At 32.5% G+C, this 25,599-nt stretch overlaps 2 protein-coding genes across 2 annotated transcripts in view; one reads left to right on the top strand and one right to left on the bottom strand.

Annotated features, from left to right (window-relative positions):
- The window catches only part of Wnt2 (Wnt oncogene analog 2), a 287,566-nt gene extending 262,196 nt beyond the window's left edge, over window positions 1-25,370 (bottom strand). The window contains exon 1 of the mRNA XM_072520525.1: window positions 24,550-25,370. Coding sequence (XP_072376626.1) covers window positions 24,550-24,623 — 74 coding nt within the window. The 5' untranslated portion in view covers window positions 24,624-25,370. The remainder of the gene's footprint in view (window positions 1-24,549) is intronic.
- On the top strand, window positions 746-6,985 carry LOC140441302 (uncharacterized). Its single transcript, XM_072531944.1, has 2 exons — window positions 746-1,114; window positions 6,716-6,985. Exons 1-2 carry the CDS (start codon window positions 780-782, stop codon window positions 6,945-6,947), a joined length of 567 nt encoding a protein of 188 aa, XP_072388045.1. The 5' UTR covers window positions 746-779; the 3' UTR covers window positions 6,948-6,985.
- Window positions 25,371-25,599: the final 229 nt, after the last annotated feature.

Raw genomic sequence — 25,599 nt, 5'->3', positions numbered from 1 at the left:
TTTTTTAGCTGCTTGCTTAGTCCAAAATAACATTTGTTTGCTAGCGGTACCCTCCGTTTTACTTCTTCAGATGTGTCATTATCGTTTGTTATGAGAGAACCCAAATATGTAAACTTATTTACTACCTCAAAATTATATTGGTCTATACTGAAGTTTTCTTCGGCGTTTCTAGCTCTATCTCTGTTATTTGGAATAGATGCTAACATTTTGGTTTTTTCCTCGTTTATTTTAAGGCCCATATTTTGTGCGGCTGTCAAGAAGGTGGAAGTCATCTCTTTAAGTCCTCGTGTAGTACGTGCGATCAAATCCAGATCGTCAGCGTAATAATACAAATATATAACCCACAATATTATTACTACTGTATTCGTATTCATTACACCTTTATTTATCTACGTGTATTCACAACACAAGATTGAATTTGACTGAAAATATTGGCATTATTGCGCCAAATTATGACGACAAGGGCGCTGCATAGAAGAAACGCCTTTCATACCGCATTGACTGAAGGCGTTTCGATACAAAAATGTGAATTTACACATTAAAAATCCATTTTAGTGAAAAAACGATTTTGTTAAAATTATGACTTATGGGGTTTCTCAAATAAGTGATTCCAATGTAAAACGTATTAACAATGTCAGATATAATTTAAAGTTATTATAGGTTAGAGTAAAATTTCAACAATAATTAAATTTTTAGCTTATACAATAAAAACAATATTGTGAATGAATACTAGGAGAAGAGGAAGATGACAACAATAAAAAAACAGAAAGCCTGTCAATATGACATTAAATTTTAGTAATCCTGTTGAAAAGCCTTTAACGTTCAGACAACTAGAATATTTAATTTCTCAGTGGGAATTTATTACAGACGAATTTCAAGAAAGATTTCAATGTCAAAATGAAGCGGTAAACAAACTTCTTGGTAATTGTTGTGCTAACCAACGTAAGTTAGTACCCATAGATCGACGAATTACTGATATTAAAACATCTCAGCAACAGACAGAATGTCTTCTTGAATATATTCACAATAATTTATTGGAAGTAGAAAAGCATCTTGAACCACTGGAAAAAGATGATATGTGCAAGTGCATAAATTTTCCAGAAGATCCTTGGAGGTAAGTTTGTTGTAAAGTGTATTTTATTTTTATATCTTCTCCTATTTTGTCTAAGTACTTATAGCTTATAAAACCTGTAAGTGCTTAAGTATTTAATAATAAACTAGCGGACTAACTCGACATCGAGTTTTTTAAATGAAATTTTTATTTTGCGAGAAAAATTAAGAGATCAATACAACAATATAAGCAAGATTATACATAACATTAATCAATAATAATGCAAGTAAAAAAAAAAGTGATTATGGAAGTCGACCTCAAAACCGGAATGCAATTTTTAGTTCATCAAAAGTAGAAAGGGAGTATAGTGGCACCCTTTCTACTATCAAATGTCGACATGGATATCATTTAGCAGTTAATTTTGCATGCTGATCACGAATCCGGTGTCAGATTCGCTCTATCTTGACGTTTTATGCGCGTTTCGGGTCACTTCCGGTGTCGGATCGCAACCGGAAGTACATATTTAGATTCGTCTCGACGAGACCTTTCGATCCATATATACATTGTGGGGTCTAAAACTTAAAGTAAATTTTAACTTTCGGTCATCTCAAAACCGGAAGTGAATTTTTGTACCAAAAGTATATCTTGACAATCTCATACGTAATACTAATAATATTCCGAAAAAATATTTTAATTATCTAATATGGTTTTTGAGTAAAGTGGTGGACAAGAAAAGGGCTTAGCGTTTTAGTATATAAGATAATGAAATATGTAATATAATAATATATTACGTAACTCAAATCGGTCTCTTGTATTATTTAAGAGATTAAGTGCAACATAAGAACAAATAAGTAACAGGTCAACACGGACTCACACATAAAAGTTATGTACGGGCCGCGTGATGCCGATGTGGACTCATACGCTAGGTCGTCAGAAAATGCTGTGTAGCTCAACAGCGGCTTCTCAAACTCATTTTAAAATACACGGGGATATTTCGAGCCGACCAGATGGTCTAGAAAGCATACTTGGCCTGTGCTTCTGAGATGTCAATGAGGACTCACATGCTCCTTAATATTTATAAGTAACAATTGTGTAATTATATATTTTTTTTGTTATATATTCATAGTTAGAACACATTTTAGGCAAAATAAGCTTCATTTTCATAAAACAAAACGTAATAACATTATATCAAAATGTATCTAAAGTACTAATTAAATTTTTTGTCACAGAATGTATGACAAAAAAACAGTCAAGGTAATAGCTTTTTTTACAGCCATCATATATTAATGAGGTATTGGTTGCTTTCTTCTGTGCTACTTGTCTTCCTTCCTCTTTTACCAAAAGTGTGACAATAAAATCTCCTAATAGGCCCCGAATTACCTCTGCCTTGAATTTGGTAATCGTCACGCTTTCATTGGAAATATTTTAATGCGCGATATAGGCATTTATAAGTGCTGTGCCACTCAAGAGCTCCATCGCAATTTTCTGTACCATTTTATTCCGTTAAGTAATGTGGAATTATAGTTTTTCATTTGATCTGATATATCAATATATTTATTATATTCGGTGACATTCTTTGTCTTTACGACACCACCGCGTGCCTTCTGCAGTGTCACTATTTCGTCAGCGAATTTGGTACTAATCATCAGCACGTCTCGCTTGTCCCTCCACTTCTGAACAACGATGCCCGAATTACTTTGTTCAGCTACATGTTCGCCTAATTTTTTGGAAATGACGTTTTGGGATTATGTTTGCGGTTTGCACGTAGCGTACCAATCTATAAGTTTTTGTTCATGTGTAAGTGTGACAGAACTGTAGTAGTTATCAATCGTATAAATTCATCCTTTGTCAAGCAGTTCATCCATAAGTTGCATGACTACATTTGTTGGTACGGTGCTACAGCATATTCTATTCCACAATATACGTTAAAATCGTAGGAATAACCACCTTTCAGAAAAAGTTTGAATAATTTTATCCCAAATTTGTGTCCCTTGTTGGCAATATACTGCTTGAATTTTAGTCGCCCTTGAAAAGACACTAAAATTTCATCAATGCACACGTTTTCCATTTGGAACGATGGCAGCCTTGAATTTATCCTTGAGTCTACTAACCAAGGGAACGATCTTCTGCAAATGGTCATCTGTTGGTACTGAATTATCGTTGAAATGCAGCGTTTTGCATCCCATCCCATCCATACAACTATACCTAGAAATCGTTTTATTTCGGCGACATCAGTTTTGTGCCACGCGGTAATACGTACGTATTTTTTTTTCTGATTTCTTTCCTGACACTGCAAGGCATAACGATCTGTTTCTACGATCTAAAAATTTATAAGGAAAATCAAAATCAAGTGATTAAAATAAATTAGATATTTACCATCATGGATAAAAGATAATCGTCTACAAAATATTCGTAGAATTGAAAGGGCGATTTGTTGTAGAAGTTTTCGTATAATTGTGTATGAAAACCTGCAGAATTATAGTCCTCAAATGTAAATTTTTGTAAATTTTCGCTGTTGACGCCTCCGGACAATAGCTTCATTCATTGCATTGGATACTATTGGTTCTTCTAAGATTTCCTGTTCAAAGACTTCAGAATGTTGGGCAATGACAGATTATATAGCAGCATCAACATGTTCGCCGAAATTCGTATATTCTTTGTCTTTACTGGTGGACGCCGAAACATCTTGTCCTAACGGTTTGGTATTTCCTATTAGGATAAAGGTTAAATCAGCAGAAACTTGGATAAAGATGGCCTTGGAATTAGAAGGAACTCGGACTCTCAAATAAACATAATTAAATGAGAAAACACAAAATCAAATATGCGACGAAAAAAAGATAAAAAAATAAAGAAACAAAAGGTACAAAAAAATATCTCGAAACACACGCAGAACATCTTTTACATCTTGATGCACAATGGAAAATAAAATAGAATTAGTTTTACTAGAGTATCAGGATAAATCGTTTTTCCAATTTTAGCGCCATGTATTAACCATTCGACAAAAATAAAAAGTTTCGAGTAAAAGTTACTTATTTTTTATGAGGAATTCAAATCTGCCATATAAAATTGTAACAATTTATTTTTTGCTTATAGAGGGTTAAAAGGGGGACTGAGCAATCACTGAGCTTAGTGATAGGGTAAGCATATAAATTAAAACGTTTGCGAACGGCTACTCGTGTTTTGGTTGGAGAACTGAGTCGTGGATTAGGATTCCTTTATTGGTGAAGGACTGTGAGGACTACGAAAAAGAAATAAAAAAAATACTAACAGAGATGCCCTTGGCAACACTACACAAGAAGATTCCTAAACTATTTATAATAGGACGCCGTTTAAAAAAATCTTCTTGCTAATTACAAAGAAAGGTTTTTCTCTCATAAAAAATTTCAATGGTGAATATCTTTTCAAACGAAATAGTTTTAAACTCCGGGTTTAAAGAGAAACATTACATGTTTATTTTTATTTGACCTAAACAGTTAATACACATAAAAATATATAAATTTAATAATAAAGCTTACATTGAATTGGAAATTCTAACAGAATTATAACTGTTTACCAACAAATGTTACATTGAACCTTCTAACAAAACAGGCTTTAATATTATGATTATGTGCCAAATTACAGAAAAGATGTACTAACTGTCATAAATCGAAATGAAACTACTCAAGTTTTCTGAATTATTAATTAATTATCAAAAGGGAATTTTGTTTAAAAGAAACTAAAATATCACAATTAGGTAATAAATAAAACTTATATTTATTTATAAACTTTTTAAATAAAGATGTTTATTTAGAAAAATTTAACAAAACTACTTCCTTCGCTGCTAATTATTTCTTTTCAAAATAATAAAAAGTCTGTTACCTTACATTTGAATACAAAAACTCTGTCTCATACAAACTTCAAACGATCTAGATCCAACTCATGGGAGACACAAAATGGAGGCCGACAAACACCAAAACTAGGCCTCAGGTTATCCTGGATGATAGTAATATGTATTATTTAAACTCGACTCTATATTTTTCACTTAAAATGGCTTACTTAGCCTTCAGGACGCTTTTGTCTAATTTCTTGGCAAAGAAAACAGCTTCCAACAAACCCATGATTAACTAACGCCCAGTTCCACCAACGCGATTTAAGTGAAAATTTGATCTTAAGAAATAATTTTCACTTAAGTCCTTTGAGTTTCGTTCCACCAACTAAAAATATTTACTTAAGTACAAATATTTTTGCTTAAGCTTAAGTCACCTGCTATGACGACTTAAGCAAAAATTTTAACTTCGAGCATGCATTGAAATTCATCTTCTGTCATATATTGACACATAAGTAAGGTTAAATTTCTTCTGTTGATCGTCGATGTTAGGTTAACTCGCATTTTTTCGGTCCAATTTGAATTTTTATTTTTATAACCTTATTTAATCTATAGTATAGTATATCGTAGTATAGTAGTCTATAGTATAAAAGTAGTATATAGTATATAATAGTTTATAATGTATATATAGCGTACGTAGATGTTTTTGTGTTGATAGGATTTTTATTTTTATATTTTTTTTTGTTGTAAATTCCACCGAAGTGTGTAGTTTATCGTGTGTGTGTATATATAGAATATAGTGTGTATTATAGTTTAAACTATTATATTTATTTTACACTAGCGACAAAATAAAATATCAAAATAATAAGAACACAGGTCACCATTTACATTTACAATAAATATTGAAATGACATTGAATTAAAGACAGCATCAAAAATGACACAAAAATGACACAAATGTTTTTTTTTTCTTCTTTTTTTGTTGTTTCTGCATTAATAATGAGTCAACAATTTAAGAATTTCTGACAATTTTGCAAAGTTGGTATTTCTGAGATCTTAAGTTTTTTCTTGGTTAAGTTAAGCAAAAACTTGTATGGTGGAACGCAAACTACAACTAAGAAATTTTTTTGACTAAGTAAAACTTAGGTAAAATTTTACTTAGATCACGTTGGTGGAACCGGACGTAACTGTTGTCTCTCCCAGTACCAGTTTTTACTTCGCAGCCAATCCAGATTTCTTTTCAACAAATTTTTGTGGGAACTTATTTAAATTAAACGCAATTAAACCAGGTTCAACTTGATAGCTACGTTAATATTTTTCCCAGATGACGTCTCAAATACACTTGGGTAAACAAAAATCAGGTCCCTGTGGCATATTAGCCTGAGGATTTTGGGTAAACAAATTTCAGATCACTGTTACGTACCAGTCAGGGGCGTATCAAATAAATTCTTATACATTTTTATATATTTAAATATTTGATACTTAACAGAAAAGGGTCATGCTACAAAATAGGGGTTTCCATTTAATCTTTCAAATTTCCCCCCGCAGCACTACCAGGGATGGATGTGGGACGTCGCGTTTAGTGTCATTCGATAGATTTTGAAAAATATTGAAAACGTGTTTTTTAGTTTTACGATGCAATGTAAATCTCGCAAAATATTTGACAACCTGCTTCTTTTGGCACACCCAGTATATTCTTATACTTTTTAGTTATTTTTGTATTATTTATTTCCTTTTTGTATGTTGATCTTTTGGTATATCACCAAAAAGTACAAAACAATTAATAAAGTTTCCTTGAAGAAATAAAATACTAAAAGTAATGTTTCTATATTAATTAACAATGTCAATAATTTGTTTTAGATACGAAATATACGACAAAGTGGAATCCGTATATGCGCTTATCAGTAATGCACAGCAAGCTCTTACCTTGGCAGAAATGTATATATGCTCAAGCGGTATATTATTACAAAACAAATTTTGTAAAGTAGCATACATTTTAAATATACTGCTCAAAGTATTAGAATACTGCGAAACACAAATCAACAAAATGGAAATTGTGGCTAGTCGAACTTCAGTATACTTTTGTTTATAATTTTTGTATTATAAATATTTTAATAAAAAATCGTTTTAATCTCTATATTTCGCATCAAATTTAATACTGATCGTGGTTTGATATTGCTAAAAAGAAGTCTTGAAAATAGGTATTGTTTTCACAATATTATTTTAATATCCGTATCAATGTTTTTGTTTATTAATTCTCGGCATCCACTTTGTATTTAACAATAAAACACTGAAAACTTTGTTTTCAAAAATTTCTACAAAATTTATTATAAAAACTTATCACTACAGCTGTTTCGGCAGAATGCCTTTCTCAAGTGATCTTTTTTTGTCATTCGTTTACACTTTATAGTCTTTAATGAAATAGGTTGAGGAGGTTAGAACTGTCTGTCTCAAGTTGGTCATTCAGAATTATATCTGTATTTTTTATTTTGTTAATTTCCATAGATTCTAACAAAGATAGCTTAAGACCTTTATTTTGAATGTGAAGAATTTGAAATTCGTCATTAAAAGAATGATTATGATCTAGAAGGTGAAGTGGGTATGTAAAATCTATTTTTCTATTATTGAAAGCCATTTTATGTTCTGTTATTGGTTTATTAAAATTTCTACCAGTTTGACCGATGTAAGTTTTTGGGCAGTCGCCACATTTAAGTTTGTATACACCACTGTGCAAGTACTTTTTATTTTGGCTCTTTTTGTTTTTAATATATTTGCCCAAGTTGTTGTTTGTTCTGAAAGATGGTGTTATTCCTTTTTTTTATGTGTTTGGCTATTTTTGTTGATATTTTGCCTGTATATGTAATCGAGCAGAAGGTACTGGGTTTTTTCCCTGGTGGTGGAAATACTGATTTCAGGGCTTTCTTGTGTAATTTTTGATTTAAAATTTTATTAATTGTTTATTCTTTGTATCCATTGTTTACTGCTATTTGCTTAATGATATTTAATTCTGTCTCAAAGTTGTATTTTGACATCGGAATTTCTGTTAATCTATGTAACATACTATCATAGGCTGCCAGTTTATGTTGTGTGGGATGGGATGATGAATTGTGTATAGTTGTGTCAGTATGGGTAGGTTTATGAAATATAGAGTCATGTTTGTTTTTAAGTCTGATAATTTTTAAATCTAAAACGTTTATGGATTGATTTTATTCTGTTTCTATTATAAATATCAATTGTCATAGTCATATTGAATTGAAAAGGAATACATTGAAGCAGCAGCAAAAAAATAAATAGGAACAAAAACTTGTGCCCGTAAACATCATCGGTTTGGCAATGAATGCAAGAATAAACCAAAAAAAATGAAAACAGAAAATTCTCTGATTTCCAGTTCTATCCAGAATCTTTCCAACATATCTCCCTTAAAAAAAGAAATTCAACTGCTAAACTATGGTCTCAAACACTCCTTAAGATTTATCCTTAAAAGATCTAGAGAGTCTCTTTATTAAGATAGACATAGTCATAAAAATGTATCATTGTCCCTCTCATAAATAACGTCGATTAGAAATTCGTGCTATCGCTTTACCAATAAGGTCAAAACTAAAATCTCTTTTCCTTCATCTGCTTTCATTTTTCCATAATCTGTCCATTAAACAAACTAACTTATCTCAGAATCCTTAAATCCATTAAACAAAAAATTTCTAATAATAATTTCATCTTGACTAAAGCAGATGAAGGTAACTGTTTGGTCATTCTAGATAGGGACTCTCACAACAAAGTTACTTCTTTCCTAGAAGACAACCACTTTATTTTTTTATAAGTAGACCCTTCTAAAAGATTTATATCTAAACTTAAAGATAACATCAAAAAAATTTCTGATTTTTTCTCTGATAATAGTGCACAGCTAAGTAGCTAGTGCTAAGATACACAAAGCTGGCATTCCTATCCCTGTTGACAGCTTTATTAGTACCCCTGTCTATTTTATTTAGATTCATACTCCAATTATTAAAAATTGAATACATTTTGCCCAACAATTCTCCGTCTCAAACTGGTACCAATTGGTTGATAAACTTCAACTCATTAATCTAAATCCTGATATCACTATGCTTTCTTTTGATGTGATCAACCTATTTACTTCAGTGTCCAAACATGAAACAATAGATCTGCTAAAAACACTCTTAATCATTAAATCCATTCAGTCCCACATCATTTTACCGATACTAAAAATTCTCGAATTATATCTATCTCAAGATTTCTCTTTTTACAAACAATATGATGGTCTAGTAATGGGCAGTTGCTTAACCCTCTGGCCTAGCTGATATCTTTATGGATCACTTATAATCCAATCATCATCATCATCTTTGGCTCTACAACCCTGTGTAGGTCTTGGCCTGTTCAATAATTAGTCTGCATTCCCCCCTATCTTTGGCCCTGGCTTTCCAATTTCTGTCCCCTAGATTCCTCAAGTCATCTTCGACTTGAGTTTTAAATCTAGATCTTGGCCTGCTTCTCTTCCTGGTTCCTACTGGCTCTTGATATAATATCTGTCTTTGGGGGTCTCTGGTGTCTATTGTTTCAAGGTGTCCTAGCCACCTTAGTCTATTAATTTTAATTGACCGGACGACGTTGCATTTTTCATAGCATTATAATCCAATCAAATCATGAAAAACCCTGAAATTTTACACATGTAGATGACTGCTTAGTCTTTATTTCAGGTAATCATTACTTAGCTCATCACCTACTTCTTAAAATCAACTAAATTCATCCCAAGAATAAATTCACAATGGAACTTGAATCTTTGAAGACCATAAATTTTTTAGATTTATCTATTACAAGACTCAATGACCTCTTCAACTTTGGTATATATCACAAACCCACCCAAACTGACTATGTTATACACTTTTCTTTTAATCACCCTCTCAAAATTATCATCTTTTAGAAAATTCTTTCATAAATTATTCATAGAAAAATTCGTTTATCCACTAATGAATACAACAAACAATTAAACATCATTAATCTAAATTAGTTAATCTAAAGAGAATCTAAATTACTTCAGCAATCGGCATTAACTTCCAACCAATCCATCTCTCCTAGTTACAGGTCTTTACCTTTTATAATTCAATTATGTCCGAAAAAATTAAACACATCTTACTGAGTTGTTCTAACAACACTTACATTTCTTTTAAAGTTGGCAACAATATATTAACTAATACCAAAGAATCCAACCACTATATGAAGCGTAGTGGAGTTTAAAGATTGTCTTGCTCTGATTGTGATGCTTCCTATTAGCAGAACATAAAGATCATTATCGACTAAATCTGCAAAACACTCCAAACGGGAAAACAATTTTATATTTTTCCACCAGAAAAGTTAACAAACACCATCTGAACATCCATGATAGTGTAACATTAATTCACAACATACAAGACAAAAATATTTTACGTCTGGACCTGTATTACCACTTGGGGATTGTTTAAGACATGAGGTCTAGCCCCAATTGTCACTCCTCCTTTACTCGTGACTTCACTCCTATACAAATAAATCTATAAATCATATCTAGAAATAGTAAAATTTACCATCTTTTTGTAAATCTTACCGAAATTATTAATATAGTGCCCACTCAAACACTAAGACCATTGCTTATGGATTTCTATATTACCAACACTGTGATCTTAATCATTAAAAAATTATACCATAGAGGCATTTCTAAAATGAAGATCAGTAATACGTGGGTCATCTAGAAAATAAAGGAGGATTGCGCATCACACGTGGCTGCGATCCCTCACTGCCGCGATATATCGCATTGGTGTGAGCCAAGTTTAGCTACTATGTGATCACCCGATTTTGTTCTATACCATTTTAAAATGGTGGAGCCCATTGAAAATCCCACCAAATCTGAAGTACGCAGTGTGACTCGGTTTTAAATGTAAGCGTTTAATTTACGTGGAGCTTGTGCGTAGGGTTGAAATAATAAATTCAGAAGCATATAGCAAAACTCTTCAAAGACTAAAAACGTGCAATAAACAACATGGCTTGTGTTGACGAAGGAGTTTCTGATTCACGACAATGCTTACCCCATGCATCGGCAATAACTCAACAAGAATTTTAACGTCTATAATAAAACATTTTCGAGCACCCTCCCTTCAGCTTAGTCCACGCGCCTTCTTGTTATTATCTGTTCCCGAAACTGAAGGAATTCTTGCGTGAAAAGGAGTATGGAAACAACGTAGAGCTCAAAGATAAAGTAATATCTTGGCTCAGGCGTTTGGCGGTAAAGAACTAAAACGCCGGTATCGAAAAATTGATTCCACGATACAATAAATACCTTGGCAACTAAGGCAACTACATTGAAAAGTAGCCTAAGGTATTGTTACTGAGTAAATAAAATTTTGTGTTGATATCTTTTGTTTTTAATTTTATATGCCAAAACGTTCTTTACTTTCTGGACGATCTAAGTAACTTCTTTGAAAACCTTTAAGTTGGACAAAATCTTTGTCCAGATTACTAGTTTTTGCTAACTCTAATATCTACCTTAATGTTAAGTTATTAAAAATTTATCTCTATAACATCCACATCATCGACACCAAGCCATGGTAGCCATAAAGATCTTTCTTCAAGGAAAGCAAATAATACGAAGAATGTGAAATGTCTGTAAGCTGTAGTAAAACTAAATAAATATTTAGAAATGGAGATTTATTTATTTATCGTATGGCAATTACAACACATTTAGAACAAATACACAAACACTAGTAATATAGGTATTTGACAAACTTTAAATAGTTACAAACAAACATCAAGTGTATTTATATAATCAATTGATTCTAAAGTTGCAAACAGGAAGTCTTCAGGGCTACCATTGTAGGATTTTGAGGGACACTCTTCAATAATGTGGTCGATGGTTTGGCTCTCCCCCTAGTCACATTGAGGAGACGAGTTCTTTCCCCATTTATGTAGCATGTATGTACATCTGCCATGTCTGGTTCGGATCCTATTTAGAGTGGACCATGTTTTGCTTGGAAGATGAAAACCTGGTGGCTTGTGGGTAATGCAGGGCATGTTATTTTGTCATTCGTTCCATTCTTGGGACCATGCATTCGTGATGTTGAACTCCTCATGTATCATTCTTGCCGTTGTTTTCGTTGGTGGTTTTCTAGAACGGAGACGGGTATTTCGTGCATCCTCGGTATCTTTTTGGATCGGCAGATTTATATTGTTCATGATCTTTTTGTATTCACGTGTAAGTGCGTCGACTCGTCGTAAATGTGGAGGTGGGATGTGACTTAATACTGGAAGCCATTGGGTGGTAGTTGATTTAATTATACCAGCTATCATCCTCATAGTGCTGTGCAGCTGATTGTCGACATTTTTTACGTGTGGACTGTGTAGCCAGACTGGAGCACAATATTCAGCGGTCGAGAAAACAAGGGCTAAGGCAGTAGAGCGGAGAGTGGAAGCCGATGCTTCCCAGGTGGTACCGCAGAGCTTCTGTATAATGTTATTTCTTGTACTCAACTTTTGGGCAGTTTTTGTTAAATGCTCTTTGAATGATAGCGTTCTGTCTAGTGTTACGCCCAGGTACTTCGGTGTTTTGTTGTGGGTAAGTGTGGTATTTTCAAACCGTACGTTGAGTTCCTTTCCAGCAAGTTTATTGTTCAGGTGAAAGCAGCTAACTTCTGTTTTGGATGCATTTGGTTGAAGTCGCCACTTGCGAAAATATTTGCCCAATATATATATAAGTCTGCCGTCAGAATTTCTTCAGACGTTTCTAGTATTCTGCATCGTGTAGTGAGGGCCCAGTCATCGGTGTATCCGAACTTTCGTGACTGTGTTTCCGGCATATCTGCTAGGTATAAGCTAAATAGTAGTGGAGAGAGCACTGATTCCTAAGGTAGGCCATTCTTAAGTTTCTTTGGTGGGCTGATATCTGTGCCCATCACTACTTGAAACATTCGGTCGTTGAGCATGCTATCTATTAGGCGTGCTATTGGTTTACAGGGAATTGCACGGAGAATTTTGTATATAAGACCCTCTCTCCATACTGTATCGTAAGCTGCCGAGAGATCAATAAATGTCGCTGAAGTTTTAAGTCTTCTTTGGAAACCCGCTTCGATGTAGGTGGTGAGTGACATTACCTAGTATGCACAGCTTCGTTCTGGTCGAAAACCCGCTTGTTCGACTGGGATCACCTGGAACAGTTCTGTATTGATTCTATTATATATAAGCCTCTCTAATACTTTGTAGATGGCAGAGTAGAAATGGAGAAATTCAAGTGGTCTTGAAGCAAACGAAAACACTATGGAAAAATCCTATCAGGAACACAGTTCAAATTTTAAAATATTGTCGCCCACTTCTGCTATAGTACAGAATGTCAAACGTTTCCTAATTGTTTGATAAATTATTGCATTGTTTTCTTAATTTTTGTTTAACTTTTTCTGTAAAATTTGCGTATTAAGCTTTCTATTCTGATTATTAATTATTAAAAATTACGTCAGATAAATCAAAGTAATTAATACATAAAATATGTCATGGCCTTTAATTATTACTCACTATTTTAAAAAATATTAGTTCTTTATAATAATAAATCGATATTATTTAAAATATGTTAAGATAAATGGATGGCTATAAATATTTTTACCAGTTTTATGTTATTATTAAAAAAATGGCACTAATTAAAAAAATGACATGAATAACCTAATTTAGAATATGTCAATGACTTTCATATAGACAAAGTTATATTGAGAAGAAGAGTTGAAAAATATTAATTTCAAAATTTCTTTTTCCGGATATCGCTTTCTTCAGATTAGGAGACTAATATTTAATTTTATTGTTTATTAATCGAATCAAAAACCTATATCCAAAAGGGACATAGACCAGGATTGGAAAAGATGATTAAAACTGAAGGATACGATATAATATAAAGTGAATTAGACCATGACCTTTATAACAAAAGGTATCCTGGTATAAGTAATAGGTACATATTATATATTAGGGAACTGATGAGTAACAGCCATTGAATAAAAACATGTTTTTTCCAGAAAATTCTTTTATTTTATTCGATATAGCTCTCCTTTTAGCTCAAGATTCCAGTCATTTTCTAATCTCTTTATGATTGCGATCCGAAAAATATTATTATGGAAGCTGTGCAAAATAGACGTTTGTTTTGCCAATTATCTTTGCATTCGAGCTAAATTATTTATTTACGGGCCATCTTTTCAAATTTGGGAACACATTGTAATCGAAGGAGACCAAATTAAGAAAAAAAGCCCGATAATAAAACAATTTAAAGTTTAACCGATGGATTTTTGCTAATACCATAACGCTTTTGTAATTTGATGTATTGTCTTCTTACTTCAATTTGTCTAACACTGCACAATTATACTGGCTGTTGATGGTTTTACTTTTTTCATGATAGTCAATTAAAAATATTCATCTTCTTCTTTGTGTGCCGTGCTTGTATTCAAGCGTTGGCTATCGTCATATTGACAAGCTGATGAAATGATTCTCGGTCGGCAGCTAGATGAAACAGTTCCTCGACCGTTCGACCTGTCCATTTTCTAATGTTACGCATCCAGGACAGTTGTTTTCTTCCGACCCAACGTTTTCCTTCGATTTTTCCCTGAATGATAAACCGGAGCAAGCGATATTTACGTCCTCTCATTATATGACCGAAGTATTGGACCTATCTCATTTTGATGATGTTGATCAATGCTCGCTCTTTGTGCACGGTCTCTAGCACGCGTCCGTTAGATATGTGTGCTGTCCACGGGATTCTGAGCATGCGATACACCATAACTCAAACGCTTCTAATTTGTTAAGATTTTTTATTTTTGTTGTCCAGGTTTCACATCCATAGAACAAAGTGGACCAGACGTAGCACTTCAATACTCTTAGACGTGTGGTCAACGACAGACTTCTACTGCATAATACAGAACGCCAGTTAATAAAGTTTTTCCGTGCGAGTTCTATTCTGGTCGAAATTTTCTCGTCACTTTCAACCCTGCAGTCAATCCAGCTACCCAGATATCTAAAGTGTTCCACCCTTTCCAGGATTTTGTTATCTAATCTTAGTACTGAGTCTTCGATATTAATTTTTCCGACCACCATCCATTTTGTTTTTTTTGCGTTGATTGTTAAGCCCTTTTCAGTGCATTCGTTGTTTACAGCATTCAACAGGGTTTGAAGATCTTCTAGACTCTCTGCCATTATTGTGGTGTCATCGACTTATCTGATGTTGTTAATAATTTTACCACCGATCTTAACACCTTCGCGGCGATTATTTAACGCTATTTTAAAAAATGGTTTAGTGTAGGCATTAAACAACATCGGTGACATAACACATCCCTGTCTGACACCACGCTTAATAGAAACTTTAGCTGAAACCTCTTGGTCCACCTTAACACAAGCGGTCTGATTGTAGTAAAGATTTTTAAGCAATCTAATGTCATACGTGTCCAGACCAACTGAGTCTAAGCATTGAAATAATAATGTATGTGGTACTCTATCAAAGACTTTTTCGAAATCTATAAAACATACGTAAATATTTTTCCTAAACTCAATGCTCTTTTGTAAGAGTATTCGCATGCAACAAACAGCTTCTCGAGTACCCATACCGTTTCGGAAACCAAGCTGCTCATCACCAGTTATCCCCTCACAAAGTTTATATATGGAACAATGCAATATTTTCATAAAAATTTTGAGCGTGTGCGTGTGACTCATTAAACTGATAAGTCGATAGTCGTTACACTGTCTGGCATTCTTTTTCTTGGGAATAGTTATAAATATCGATTCTAACCAGTTGTCTGGTAATTTGCCGCTGCTGTATATCTTATTAAAGAAGGATGTGATAATCGCAACACTCTCATTATCTAATAGTTTTAACAATTCTGCAGGTATTTTGTCAGGACCAGAAGCCTTCCTTCGTTTCGTTTGGTCGATAGCCTTCTGAACTTCTGAGATTAGAATCGGTGGGCCTGTATCTCGGTTAGATGTTATTTCTTGGTAGATTCTTTGGTCATCATTAAATAATTCTATTATGTAATTTTCCCATTCGGTACAGCGCTCTTTTATATATATACATCGGTTTAGAACGTCTTTCGACGTTGTCCGATACCTAAACACCATCTCTTCCTATCTTCGCAGTCGTTTGTTGTTAAATTTCTTTCGCTCATGGACTTGTTTACGCCGTGTTGCCATTCTAATCTGGTTCTTCCTCTTTTCCGTCGACCTATCGGTTGCCATTCTATTACTTTTTTAGGGAGTCTTGATGCTGGCATCCGTTGAACATGCCCATACCACCTTAATTGTTTCTTCTCTATATCTTGAGTTATATTTCCTTCTATTCCCATACGTTGTTTTATTACATCATTTCTGATTCGGTCTCGTCTGGAAATACCTAAAGATCTTCTCATTGCATCCATCTCTACTGCTTCTATTCGCTTTTTGTTCTTTTCACTAATTCTCCATGTTTCAGCGCCATAAAGAAGAGTAGTTTTAATCATGGTCTCATATATATTAAATTTTAAAAGAACAGCACTCTTTTTTATCACTTAAAATTCTACCACCAGAGCCTTGTAATATATTTTGCCCATAAGTTCTGCTTTTGCCTGTTAATTCTTTTAGTTTTTTATGCAAATGGAAGCTGTCGTGTTGTTGCTCCAGTTTCTCAATTTCTAAACAGGATTCTTGTAGCCATCGGCTACAATATTCAAAATATTCATAGGCAATCCGAAAATACATTTACATTAACCTTCTCGACACATTGCCACTTCAGAGCGCTTTTGCCGACTTCAGTCCACTGCCGTACGTTAATTCTGTTCTCTGATGTGTGGGATTGGATCCAGGTTTCATCAACGGTTACTAATCGACGCCAAAAGTCTGTCCAACTTCAGTGTTCATTGTACCATAGACGGACTTCGTTTCATAAGATCCAACCTTCACTTTACAATTAGCTAAAACCATCTCATAGAGTTTCTTTACAATAGGTGGTTCATCCAATGTAAATATACGGCCACTATATTATAAATTAAATTAATAAATTTACTTTTAATTATGATATTCATATTTTAAATTAAAACGTCCTTGAATCCAATCTGGAAAGCCATTAGATGTCGATAATTTTAACAACAAAAAAGTAGATGATTTACAAGTATCTGAATACATATTAATTGGTTTATTTGTCTTGAAAGATTTATTTATGTTTTAGGAAATATTAAGCTATTGTACCTATAATATGAATAATATATCTTTATAAAAACATAGTCATAATTTTTAGAATTTAACATGAAAAAATCATCAATTATATATTGTAACCCAAACTTAGAAGTTTTCATTCAACTCATAGTTGCCAAAGGCAACAATATATTCACAGAAGGATAAAATTAATAACTTAAAACAATAACGATAAAACCACATCGTTAGCCTGATAGTCCTTGGAAAATGTATATTTATAGGATTCTTAAAATATACAAATTTGTAAGAACCAAAATAGACCAAGATGGATATATCGGAAATAATTAACATCAATAAATATGCAAATAAGATGGAGATTTTAAAATTTATAACCCAATAAACCAAAATATTGGTTTTTTAGGTTGTATTTGAATATACATTTTAATTAAAAAATGTTCTACATATTTTTTATCTATACTGCTTTCCTTTATTGACTGTTAACTATTAATTTACTATTAAAACTAACAGCGGAAATGGAATAAATACGCAAAATAACAAATAATATGCTCTCAAGGACAGTACACGAAGATAAAATAAAAGAATATGCATATATCATATATTAAGCAATAAAATTCTTGTGGACAAAAATAATGGAATTAATGCATAGATTAAAAATATGAGACGGAAGTAAGGCAAAAGATTTCATATGAAAGATTACATAATATATAGCTGTAATATTATACAGCGTACAGTTTTTGAGAACATATAAATAGAAATCAGCCTTATATCTCTTTATATAAATATTTAAGCTTTTACCATACCATACAAGGAAAATTCTATCATGACGAAATTTTCATAAAACTTTAAGATATAGAGTTTTTCTCAGAAATAATCCAAAGGAAATGCGCGGAATAGATTCTAGTCCAGAAGAATAGAGGTCGGCACTATAAACATTAAATTGTTGTTTTTAAAGAGATAATCTAAAATATGTTCAAGCCATTTTTTGGATGAGTTTTGACATTTACGTGGAAGTGGATAACAAGTATGACAACATAATTGCAGTGTTAGATCAAATTAGACTCATTAACTTACTTAAGAGTAACAATATCAATCAACAGCCATTAAGACTATCCAATAAAAAAACAAACTGGGAACAATTTGAAAACACCATTAATCAGAATATAACTTTAGATCACCGAATAAAAGAATCTGATGAGCTGGAATGTGCAGTCAAAAGCTAACGGCTGTAATACTAACCGCTGCTTGAGAATCTACTGCTATAAGTAAAAAGAGATACTAAAAATTAAAGGTAATGACACCTTTAATGTTTATATTAATAATCTCTCTCCAGAAAACCACGCTATATGGATAGCAACTAAAAAATTCAAGAAACCGACAGTACTAATTTGTCCAATAAGTAAACCTAACAATGAAAAAGCTAATGCATTTGAAGAATATGTAGGAAATATATTTACTCCAAATTTAGGCCAAAACATACATGATGATCTGTAAGAATAGTTCAATAATACTTATAAGTGAGAAGAATAATGAGTACCAACTCTCACAAAGCCTCAGGATACGATTTAATCGATGGGAGAATCCTGAAATATTAACCTAGGAAAGCAGTTCTCTTGCTTACTATTATATATAATAGAATGAAGCAGTAGAGCTATTTTCCAATCCACTGGAAATATGCTCATATTATAATGATTGGAAAGCCAGGTAAATTGAACAGGATAAGTTTGTTACCTTTACGTCCAAGATATTAGAAAGACTCCTACTAAATAGAAAAAGGAAAATGTACCACTGGAGAATATAATATTCGGATATCAGTTTGGTTTCCGTCAAAAATATTCAATAATCCATAATCCAAAATCAAGACAAGTTTGTAAGAAAAGACTATGTGTGCCTCAGTATTTCTCGATTTTCAGAAGGCTTTTGATAAAGTCTGGAACAACGGTTTCCTATATAAATTTAAATCTTTACTGCCTAGCGATATGTACCTTATCCTGAAGTCCTATATTAACGAACGTTTGTTCCAAGTAAAAATCAATTATGATTTCTCAACCTATCTCTCAATCCAATCCGAAGTTCCTCAGAAAAGTGTCTTCGGTCCCTTCCTGTACCTAATCTTTACTGCTGACATACCTATTATAGATGACGTCACAGTGGCGACTTTTGCCGATGATACATTTGTTTTATTTTCAAACAAAGACCAAAACATAGCATCTGAAAAGCTGCAAAATTACTTGCATACATTAGAGACTTTTTTAACAAAATGGAAAATTAAAATCAATAACGACAAATCAGCTCAAATCACACATTCAACAAGAAGACGCAACTTGTTCATAAGTTAGTCTGAACAATGCCCAATTCCTGCTAGAGACGTTATGAAATATTTTGGTTTGCATTTAAACAGAAAGCTCACCTGGAAGCAACACATTAAAGCCAAAAAAACTCAGCTCAATATAAAATTAAAACAAATGAATTAGTTACTTGAGAACTAGTATTTGGAGAACAAAATACTGCTTTAAAAAGTCATGTTTGAAAGTCATGAATAGATGCCTTTGAATATACAGAGGAATGTTGAGAATTCCATGGGTACAAAGAGTTACTAATCTTGAGGTACTTCTCGTCGCATGTGTAAACAAAAAGAATTACTAAGAAAATCAAAGAGAGAAAAATGCAATACTTGGGTCATGTGTTGAGAGGCGAAAGATACAAATTACTTCAAGTTATACTGGAAGGAAAAATACAGTGCAAAAGATCAGTAGGAAGACGCCAGAACTCGTGGCTAAAAGATCTGAGGAGGTTCGATCGCTCATCCGCAAAAATCTTTATTTAAAATAGTTTATGCCAGTGGCGTATAATTCGGAAAGGGTCAACCATTCACTGTTCTCTGTGGTATGCCTTTGGCAGTAGTCAGAAACTTTTATTTAATATATTTTAGTAGGGTGTACAGTATCTACACTTCTTGCCAAGTATGACATTCATATGTCAAATAGTTTTAAAAGATTTACCAAGAATTTGTACGCCGCAGGAAAAAAATATTTTTAATAAAAAATATAGCTGAGATAATTTTGAACAAAAATGTTTATTAGAACTTTTTGTGTAGAATGAATCGTTCTCTCGGAAACATCGCTTGAAGCGACCGGCGATTTTGAATGTCAGTTACGTACGCGAAATCAATTTTAAATAAAATTTGTATCAACGCGACCCGATTGTAAAAATTCGATATCTTTTGATCAGAGTATCCTATTGACAAAAATTAAAATAGTTGAGGAGTGCGCCTTTGGTATACCATTTTTGTGCCTTTCCGCAAATAAACACAGCTTTTATAAATGTGTTAAATAAATAAATGTTATGGGATATCTGCAATTTCTTATGATACTCATGAAATCAATAAAATTTATCGCTTTTAATGAATGGTCACTTGAATTTCCATTGTTTGAGTTTAATGTATAAAATCTATAGCATGAAACGTTGGTTTTGAGTTTTGACAACAAATTTGAGGCATTTGAAATATACCTGACAACGCTAAATTTAAACTTTTACAATACAAATGATCTAAAATACTTAAAACTGCTTCTTTTTAATTACACAAGTACGTTTTTCGAAATTATACAATTACAGCTATAAATTTCACCCAATACAGTTTTCGTGGTGGCATATCCCGTGACGTGCGATTTCTTGTAATTTAAAAGTTAAATTCTGCGTTCTTTAGGCATAATTCAAATACTTCATATTTTTTACCAATACTCAAAATCTAAATGTTATAAGTTTTGAAGACCAAGCTCTAACAATGAAAATTCCACTACGACCGTTGAATGAAAGTGATAATTTTTTTGATCTCACGAGAATCGTAAAAAATGTCAATAATCGCTCAAGGTTTATTTATTTAACAAATTTATAGCACTGCTTTCATTTGCAGCAAAATGTAAAAATTGCCTATGAAAACTGCACTTTTTAACTTTAAAATGCATTATGACTTTTTTGATTAGACAATGTGATTAAAAGATATCGAATTTTTACCGTCGAGTTGATACAAATTTTATTTAAAATTAATTTCAGGATCGTAACTGACATTATAAATCGCCAGTCGCTTCACACGTTGGTTCTGAGAAAACGGTTCATTTTACACAAAAATGCAATAAACATTTTTATTCAAAATTATCTCAGCTACATTTTTTATTTGAAACATTATTGGACTGCACTATTAAAGATACTTTTAACATCTGATAGAAAATTCAAATAGATAATGCAAAAAGCTCGTTTTCATTCGAAAAAATATTCCCATTATATTCGAGAGGCACGTCAGAATATGGTTTAAGAAGTCGCTCATGCGAAAAATTGTCCTAATTTTATTTAAACAATTTTTTTACACAAATTTAAAAAATCTTTTTTTTTTTGGCACGGACAATTTTTTTATATTATTTAAATCCTTCTAAACAAAAGACGTTTCTTGTAATTATTTTCTAAATTTAATCGTTTTCGAGTTATAAACAATTTAAAACTGAAAAAAAAACAAAAACTGACGATTTCTAAGGCGAAAAAAAAACGAAAACTGACGATTTTCAAGGTTAAAAAAAAACAATTAAAAAATACTATTTTTAAAATCATCAAGTGCCTAACTTCAAGTTCAAACCTTCTTCTATCAGCTGCCTATGAGTATTTTGGGCTTATTTTATTTTAAAACATTGTTTTTAATTGTAAATGAAGTACTTATTAGATAGTGCAAAAAGCTCGGGTTCGTTCGAAAAAATATTCCTATGAGAATGAAGTTACCCATCCGAAAAGTGAGCCATATTTGCCATTATAGAAATATTTGCCATTTCATAAAAGCTGTAATTGTTCATTTTCAATCAAATTAAGTCAAATAAAACTTTCGTTCACAGTAATTGTCAAACTACAGTCAAGTTAAAGACACAACAACAATTTGTCTCCTCGAATAATAAACTTTACACACTGGCCGACAAAAAAAGTGGCCATCCTATAAATTTCGGAAAATAAAAATTCATTGAAACTTTTTTGAACTGTTTCGTATTGTATACTCAACATCTTTCATTTTTAAAACAAAAAATGGCCATTACTGCTTGATTTCTTAGATATCGAAACTAATTATAAAGAATAAAAATTACGAGTGAACTTGAACAAAATTGTGTAATATCGAGTATTATGCCCTAAAATATCAATAACCATTTGCAAACTATTTGGAAAGAAAGGAACAAATTTTGATTAAAAACTTGAGAAATACGTTCATATTTTTTACGAAGCATGTTTTGCGTTCTTTACGAAGCATCCCAAAAATGATCGATGATATTCAGATCAGGGCTGCAAGCTGGCCGTTCTAGGGAATATGCCTCATCTAGAGTCTAAAACTATTAATTCTTATTTCCCCCAAGTCACGATTCTTGCAGTATGCGGCCGTGCATTATCATGCATAAATACGAAATTATCCCCAATAAATGGATCAAATGGAACTATTGCTTCTGCTAAAACATCCTCCATATACCGGTGAGCATTCAGGGGGCCATTAATGAAAATAAGTACAATTCGAGCTTTAAATGAGATTTCAGTCCAAACCGTGACACCATCACCGCCAAACTTTCTTCTCTCGAACATAAAATCTTGGGTATATATTTTATTTCTCCGTCTCTAAACTCTGTCTCGGCCATCGCAAGACTTCAAACAGAACCGCAATTCATCAGTAAAGAGAATTCGGCATCAATCCTGTATATCCCAGTGTTGATGTTGTCGAGTAAAAATTAATCGATTCCTACAGTGTCTGGGTTGTAATTCGGGAACAATAGCCGGCCTTCTTGCCATTAGTCCTCTTTCATTGGGGCGTCTTTTAACCGATATCTCACTACATTCACATTTCGAACGTCATGCAGACGGTTTCTTGCAGCAATTGCAGTGGAATAGCGATTTCTTAAAAGTTCCATCACAATAAAACGATTATCTCTTTACGGAGTAACTCTTCTACGACCGGAACCAGGTCGACGTGAGTATGTACCAGTTTCTATAAAGCGATGTACTGTATTTCTCGGAATACCTAAGTTTCGGACACATAAACTTGACTTCTTCTGTCTTGTAGCAATGCAATAATTCGAGCAACATCTATTGTAGATAACACCATATCTTAATTATTTACCTAGTCGAAATCCATGTTTAAAAAGCTAAATCACTGTTTAATTGAATATTTTCAGAAAACAACAATATAAACGTCAAAGCTGTCCAAATTAAACATACACGATTGCAATAGATATTTAAATGAAACAGTACATAACACAACAACAACAATGAAACAGTACACAAAACTTCCAAAGAATTTTTATTTTTGGAAATTTATAGGGTGGCCACTTTTTTGCCGTTCAGTGTATTTGTGAAAATTAGTTTTGTATTATTTTAGCTTAACATTTAAAAAAGTGAATTGAATGAAATGAAAAAGACAGAAAAGATTTGATTTCACGTTCAAAGCGTCTATGTATCTATTGATATTTAAAAAAGTGTCTGTGTCTTCTACATTAATGATATTACAAACAAATACTAACGGACAAAAAAGTTGTAATATAGTTGTTTCATTCTACTAACGTCCCGTTTTTAATCCAATATTATACTACAATAAAGTTGGGGGGAGAAGGTTTGAGACCACTCTAAACATCTAGAAAAATCTAGAAAAAAATATTTTGGCTACTTCGGTGTTATTATTTAAAAATTGTGTAACTTTAACACCCCGTAACTTTTCTGGGTGAGCTTTTATTTGTTCGCTATTTATGCTAAATCGACTTATTTTCATCTCTAAAAATCTTGGTATAATTTATGATAAATCTTTTTGTGACACTCTGTATATGATGCTTAAAATTTGTCTCAAACTATATAGGTACATATGCACAAACCACAAATTTTTAAATTGGTGATTGTGACAAAACTTCGTAGGCGATTTTTAGTTCACTTTTTATTATACAAATACTAAAAAGCAGTTATTATTTAATTGCATTTAATAATTTATAGTTTAGAATATTTAAAACATAAATTTAAAACTAGACAAGATAAGAAAAAAAAAAGATTTTTGTTTAACTGTATAATATTCTACTTGTTAGTTTATTAACAGTAGTCATATTTTGTAGACACTTCTACAATGCCTAATAATAGCAGCAAGAAAGAATATAACGAACCTAAAAGAATACAATGAACTAAAGAAGGGAATAAAAAGTGATATAAATAAAATTAAAAGTACGGAATGGTCAGAATAGAAATAAAAGCAGAACGAAACAGAAAATGCGTTCATAATAGCACAAAATCTCTGATAATTGTAGCACATGCAAATAATGCCAAATATAATATTATCAAAAAAAAATGTACGTATAAAACTATATTTAAAAAAATACAAAAGAAACTAAAAGATTTTAGATTAATAATTTGGTCAACAAATTTGAGAAAGAAAAATAATTTCTCCAGTTATGGGACATCCAGCCTTGCTGAATTAATGTCATCATTTTATTATTTTTATATTTAGTTTAATTTACCTCGAACTGTACAGAGAGACAATCCACACCAAAAGTGCAAATCCCTTCGTCCGTTCTTTTCGGCTAAGGAACATGCTGATTTCTCAGCCAAAACTGTTTTTCCGATTCACAAAACATCACTAACTTCACCACGAAAGTTATCAAATGGTTAATAGATTTTTCACTCAAATCATTTTAATAAAAAGTAACTATTTCCTTACACACCTTCCCGGACTAAGACAGTACACTTGAGGTATGTTTAAAAGGCAATAAACCATTGTTTGATGTGTCATTAAGTCTTATTCAAACAAAATTTTCACCGTTAAGTGAATTATCGTGTAGAAAAGACATTTTCGATTGATTCGTTAAAGAGACTCGATCATTTTTTCATTTTTCGCGCGCCGAGTGCGAGTAGTACCACCGCTCCCGTGCCAGATAGTAGATGGACCGATACTTGGTCAATGATGCTGTGTTTTGGTGTGTTTGGTGTTAGTCTCACCTGCTTGCCGTACCTGAGATCTGGGCCAATCAAATCACCGCTAACCCCTCTCCGCCCCTTTTAGTATATGTCGGTGATAATTGTTACAACTTCTCCATTGTGATAACGACAGTTCATCATCGACTCGGTAAGGTAATGATATGGATAGAGATCTTTTTGACAAATGACGTGTGGCGTGTTTTCTCACAATTCTTTCTGTTTTCATCGTGTTGGACGTTAATAAATAGTTTATTTTATTTAAGTTTTGTAAATTCAGAGCTGACGTGAGCTTTTATCAGATTTTGAAAAGCGGGCACTTAGTAAGTTGGCAGTTGTGCTTTTTATTGATTACTCGACTCATTATCTAATAACTAAGCGGTAACCGTACGTCAATTACTATCGTAACATGCCGATTCAATGCCTGAATTGCCGTCACGTTCAGTATACTATCAATAATTAATTTGATTTACTTATGAATATAAAAGAAATTAGTTGCTGTACAGGTTGTCCCATTTTTTAGAAAATTCGTGTATAAATAGTACAATTAGTTTTTAAGTCATACTAAAGTATCTTTTATTATTTTTACTTTACGC

Source organism: Diabrotica undecimpunctata, chromosome 1, assembly GCF_040954645.1.
Source record: "Diabrotica undecimpunctata isolate CICGRU chromosome 1, icDiaUnde3, whole genome shotgun sequence".
In the NCBI taxonomy this organism is placed as follows: domain Eukaryota; kingdom Metazoa; phylum Arthropoda; class Insecta; order Coleoptera; family Chrysomelidae; genus Diabrotica; species Diabrotica undecimpunctata.
This window is presented reverse-complemented; position numbering and strand designations above follow the sequence as displayed.